Raw genomic sequence first — 5883 nt, forward strand, 5'->3', positions numbered from 1 at the left:
GTGTGGTTGGGAGCCAGGGCCACCCAGGCTGCCTCTGTCTTCTCCCAGTTGGTCCTACAGACACTTGCAGCCCAGTTCGCCTCCTTACCCCTCAGTCCCCACAGAGCTGAGAAGGGAGATGGCTCTGTGAGTCACCAGGGGCTCCAGGCTGCCGGAGGTTGGCAGGAGAAGGTGGCCAAGGCCTGAGAGGCAGCTTCCTGAGCGCCTTCTGGATCTGTGCAGCTCGGTGGGGCCGTGTGGTTCTGCCAGGACGAGAGACAAAGCCAGGCCAGTGGCTGCCAGATAGGGAGACGCCGGGCAGCTCCGTGCCTGAGTCAGTGCCAGGGTGGGGTGCGTGGGGTGGGCAGCGTCCTCTGTTCTCCCTCTGAGCTGGGGGAGGCTGGCGAGTCCCCATCGTCGGGGTCCTGGCCCTGGGGGGAGACAGGCAGGCCCCCCTTCACCCGCTTCCACTTCATCCTCCGGTTCTGGAACCACACTTTGACCTAGGGAGGAAGCCAAGGAGCCCGGTCACTCGGGGTGGGGGCGATGCACCCCATACAAATGCCCAGGAGCCAGGGCCCCCCAGATGGGCTGGAACCATCACCTGCTGCCCTCACCCGGCCGGGGAGCCAAGGCCAAAGGGGACACACTCATCTCCCCAGATGTCCCCAGCTGTGCCCTTTGCAGAACAGGGCCTGTCTGTGCGATCCCCGTCCACTGCCCCTCCTGGTCCGGCATCTACCCCACCCTGCCAAGGGTCCCAGGTCATTTGGAAAGTGAAGTCCAGTCCACACCGCTGCTCAGCATTTCCTGGGAACCTCGGTGCCTGGCACAGGTGGAACTGTGACCCTGTTTGCAGTGGTCTCTAGAGGTCTCAGGGCCGGGATGGGGCAGATGGGCTTCGTGCCTGTCTTCTGGTCAATGTCCAACACGGGCAGAGTGCACCACCCATGGCAGCATTGTCATTATTACCATTGTTATTATTATTAGTCATCACCCAGGACCAGGAGCCACAGAGGGCCAGGGACGCTTGTCTACAGTGTCCCCCGGAGTCCGTCCCACCTGGTACCCTCTGTGGAGCTGATCGGGGTGTAGATGTGAGTCCTGCTCCCCAGAACCCCAGGACCCGCATTCTGGCTGGCAACCAGTGATTCCCGCGCCCGCGGGCACTGGTGGGTGCCGGTTCCGTCTGGTCCCCCCACGTTCTAACCCCCGGGACTGGCCGGCGGAGGGGGCGCACCTGGCGCTCTGAGAGGTCGAGGTTCACGGCGATCTCGTATCTGCGCAGCCGCGTCAGGTAGTTGTGGTGCGCGAATTCGGCCTCCAGCTCCCGCAGCTGCTCCTCCGTAAAGGCCGTCCGCTCTTTGCGCGCCTTGCCGCGAGGCCCCTGCAGGTCTGAGAGGGTCCCACACCACTGGCATGAGCGGGCTTGGCCCTGCAGCTGCCCACACCCAGGCCAGGCTGGACCGGGGCCTCCGCACGGAGCCAGGCCCCAGCTCTCTAGAGCATTTTTATTTTGGGACGGGCTCACTAACTTGCTAAGTTGAAGCTTGCCATGGGCTCCCAGAGCGCTGGGAGTGCCATGGGGCTCTGGACTCTAAGGGACCGAGGGTTAGGCGAGCTCCGGCGGCCCTGTAGGGGTTTCCTGGGCATGGTCAGCTCACAGAGCTGGTCCCTGCAGGGCCTTGTCGGGAGAGCCAGGGGCCCTGGGGTGGGGGCTCTCTGAGACACAGCGGGGTCCGGGGCTGGTCTGTACCAGGCCTCGACCCACTCAGCACCCTGTCTTCCAGGGTTGGAGATCAGAAGACGGGGCTCAGAGTCGAGTTCACCCCGCGTGGCGGGGCAGGGACCCAGCGCTCTTTAACGGTGGGCAGGGGTCGCCCAGTAAGCGCCCAGCCCACTGGCGCGGTGGCCCCCAGTGCCCGCTAGGTGGCATCAGCCAGGTCGGACCTGTCTGGTTCCCCGGACCCTGAAACGGGCACAAGACTGAGCCACAAGCCCAGCCACGCCCTGCTTCATCTCTCTGGGCCTCCAAGGCTCCCTCCCCTCCTCTCCTCTCTTCCACCACCGGGCTCAGATTCCCCAGCCTGTGCCCCTCGCCCAGCCCAGAACAGAGGAGAGGCTGGCAGGTTACTCCTGCATCTGGGAAAGCGGTTTGTCTCCATCCCATCACATCCTGCCCCAGAGTCCCCGGGTCCCCAACCCGTGTCACAGCTCAGCAGTAGATGGCCCAGGGGACTTGTGCAGAGCTCCAAGCCCTGAGTCTGCGCACTCAGACTCTCTGGGCTCCAACTTCCTCCCAGGGCTGTTTTGAGGAGACTGGGCTGTGTGGAAATGCTCTTAAAACCTAAAGGTGGGCCAGGATGTAACTCAGCGGCACACCCGCTGCCTGGCAAGTGTGAGGTCCTGAGTTCGATCTTCGATACCAAAAAAGCACAAAACAAGACAAACCTAAAGGTTAGCAGGAGTGTAATCCCAGCACTCAGGAGGCTGAGGCAGGAGGGTCATTGCAAATTCAGGGGAGCCTGGGCTACCTAGCAAAATCTGGTCTCAAAACAAAGCAAAACATAAACAAGCAAGCAAAAAACCCTAATGGTGCTTCCAACTGGAGAAACGCTGGGGTGAACGGGCTGGCGCTGCTGACCACTTCTAGCCCTTTCTAAGTGCACACAGCTTTCAGCCCTTGCGCATGTCCACACTGGGCGCTGTCACCCTGGGCGCTGGCAGGGCTCCTCACTCTCTCCCGGGACGTTACTGCTCCTGTCCTGGGCACAGGGAAGCTGTGCTAAGCCAGCCTCAGTTGCACAGCCCAGGCAGCTCAGAGGGGCTGGGAGCCAGCCCAGGGCCACATCTGCTCAGCGTCCACTGTGGCAGGGCAATGGCAGAAGGAGAAATGAGAGGCATCCGAGTGGAGCGGAGAAGAGGGGCAGCCTCTGCTCGAAGCTGCCCTGATCTGTGGGGAAAACGCCAAGGACCCCAGAGGTGGAGCTGTTAGCGTGACGCACACATCGCCAGCCGCGGGGTGGACCCCAGAGGTGGAGCTGTTAGCATGACGCACACATCGCCAGCCGCGGGGTGCATGCAAGACTGCCTTGTCTCTGTTACAAACACGGACACTCTGAAGGGTGGATTAAGAAAACAGTTCCATCTAAAATAGCATAAAAAGAATAAAAACTTAAGAGTGAAGCTAGCTGGGCCTGGGGATGCACACCTGTCATCCCAGCATTCAGGAGGCTGAGGCAGGAGGATCACTCTGAGTTCATAGCTAGCCTGGGCTACATAGTGAGACCCTTTCTCAAAAGCCCCCAAATTTAAAATCTTCTGCACAGCAAGGGAAACAATCAACAAACAGGGTGAAAAGGTGACCTAAGGATTGAAAGAAAGATTTTGCAAACTGGTATTTGAGAGGGGTGAACATTCAGAATGTATAAAGAACTGCGACTTGACAACAATGCAAACCCCAAGTAGCCCAGTTAAGGATGGGTGGAGTCGGGGATTTAGCTCAGTGGCACTGTGCCTGTCTTGCAAACACAAAGTCCTGAGTTTGTTCCCTGGTACAGAAAAAAAGAGAGAAAATAATGAGGGAAGGATTTCGGTTTCTGCAAAGGAGATGCAGAGACGTCTGGCAAGCAGACAGAGGCCCTGAGCACCATTCACGTGGGGAGTGTGGGGCAGAACAGTGTGAGGGTGGCTGATTAAGGAGACAGGAGAGCTGGAAGTCGGGGCCTCGCTTCTCCGTATGGATGTAAACGGGGCTGCTGGGGGCCTCAAACTCTAGGACCAGGGTTCCCGCATGTGCAGCCTTTCTGTTTCCCGGTGTAGAACCAGGGCTCTGCTCACACGAGGTCGTTTCGGCCTTGTTTACCATTGCTAAGGGTCAGGCGCCTCCTGAGCACCCGCCAGTGGGTGATCAGATAAGGAAAGGATGTCCGTCCACAGAGGGCTGCTATTCCGCTATACAGAGCAGAAGTTGTGTTGTACGTGACAGAGTGGATAAAAAGCAAGGACACCATGCCACACGCCATCAGCCTGTCCCAAAAAGATCCCGCAGGGTCCACTCCAGGAGGCATCCCCAGATGGGGGACAGTGGGGGCTGGGAAGGGGGAGGAGGACTCGCTGGCTGGCTGTGGGGTTCAGAGCTTCAGGGGCAGACGGGAATCTGCCACAGGACACTGTCTTCAGGAGGAGGCTGCACAGAGCGCTCCCAAAGGGCTGCATGGTAAAGGTCACACGGTGAGCCATGTTTTGGCCACAGTGACAAGGAGGAGATTTTCCGGGTGAGGTGTCCCCAGACCGGCATCCTTTTTGAAGCTGCAAGCTGTGGTTAGGAAACCAGCACAGGCTGTAGGAGATCTCTAATTTTCAAGTGTTTTCATGGCAGCTTTCGCAGACAGGATGCTCTGTGCTACTGCAGTCAAAATATTTTAAATAGGGGAGGAAAATGTGGTCGGAAGGGCGGCCGTGGAGCTGGTGTCAGAACACTCAGGACTTCGGGCGGCCAGCACAGTGTGCACGTGTGTGCGTGTGTGCGTGCACGCGCGAGCCAGGCCAGTGCACAGCGTGGCTCTCGCGTGCTCCGTGGCAGGGGGACAGGAATGGGCGAGGTCCGGGACAAGGAGAGACCCAGGGCCGACCCAGGAGCCCGGGACGCGCCCTGGTGGGAGAGGGCAGAGCGGGACGAATCTCGAATCTCGGCACAGGACTCCAGCCCGACCTTCCCTTGACTCGGCCAGGAATTCACCGCGAAATCCCTCCTGCCGTAAATTAAACCCGACCACAGTAGCGATGACACTTTGGGGAAACAACAGTGGCCGCAGCTGTCCGCCCCGGGTCTTCCAGCCGCCTGGGGGAGGGGAGGCCTGGACACATCCGGGTCACTGGGGGTGCGGGGGAGGGGGCTCCACAAACACCTGCAGCCCCTGGCATCGACTGGGTTTTAGGGCAAATCCGTTTTGAGTTCCCTGGGCCCAGACTCAGCAGTTTCAGGGTCCCCGAGGAATGCCTGTCACCCCTGTGTCCCGAGGCCGCTGCCTTCGCAGACCTCACTCCAGCTGCGTCCCCAGCTGCCCCTGTCCCCAGAGCACCCAGCTGATATGCTCATCCGCCCTGTTTTCCTCACCTTGCAAACCTAGGGGACCCCAAAGAGCTGACACCCTGTCTGAGCGCCCTGCTGTCAGCCGTGCAGGTTCCTCCCGGTCCTGTCGCCCACCTGAAGTCCTGTAGGTCTGACGTGCTGGCTCCTCCTCATGGGCGACCCCTCCTCGGCCACACCGGGTCCCCGGCCATGTCAGTACACAGTGGGCTGAGGTGGGGGATTAAGGCCGGGAAGGGACCGGGACCAGACAGTGATGGGTGCAGCAGGACACATGGGGGCCTTTGAGGGAGGGCAGAGGACAGTGCAGGGAGGTACCATGTCCTGGGGCACAGGGCGGCCCCTTTCCCGAGGCTCGCTGGCCCCTGGCCTGCACAGCCCAGCTCTGTGGCTCAGCCTCTCGTGGGCCAACTGCCCCAGGCCACCAAGTCGCAGTCCCTGCGTCCCCGAGCCCAGGACTCCGCTGTCCAACCCCTGCAGCCAGGCTGGCCCTGCCCACTGCCTTTGCCCTGTGTGTCCCTGAATCTGCTGAACCCGCTCCTTTGGGGGCCCAGGATGCTCACCAGATGCAGCCCCTTTCGCTGTCCAGGGACCCCTAGAACCCCCGGACGGAGGAGACCCCCGGTCCCCCGTGCCTTTCCACAACACTGTGCAACAGTCATGGTGGGCCCGGGCTTGGGAGGGAGCTACTCCGCGCCACCTACCTGGGGTCTCCTTTCTCCGCCTGGACGGCCTCGTGCTCCCCAGCACCCCGCACTCCTCCCCCAGGCCTCCAGAGGCCTCCACCAGGCTGGGGCTGCTGGCGGCCAGCT

At 61.0% G+C, this 5883-nt stretch overlaps 1 protein-coding gene across 1 annotated transcript in view; it reads right to left on the reverse strand.

Moving 5' to 3' along the window:
- Nucleotides 1-251: 251 nt before the first annotated feature.
- The window catches only part of Meox1 (mesenchyme homeobox 1), an 8973-nt gene continuing 3341 nt past the window's right edge, over nt 252-5883 (reverse strand). Inside the window, exons 3-5 of the mRNA XM_033763139.1 lie at nt 5776-5881; nt 1220-1374; nt 252-482 (exon numbers count right to left, since the gene is read on the reverse strand). Of these exons, the coding sequence (XP_033619030.1) occupies nt 315-482; nt 1220-1374; nt 5776-5881 (429 nt within the window). The 3' untranslated portion in view covers nt 252-314. The remainder of the gene's footprint in view (nt 483-1219; nt 1375-5775; nt 5882-5883) is intronic.

Source organism: Fukomys damarensis, unplaced genomic scaffold, assembly GCF_012274545.1.
Source record: "Fukomys damarensis isolate Sample0158 unplaced genomic scaffold, DMR_v1.0_HiC HiC_scaffold_13, whole genome shotgun sequence".
Classification (NCBI taxonomy): Eukaryota; Metazoa; Chordata; class Mammalia; order Rodentia; family Bathyergidae; genus Fukomys; species Fukomys damarensis.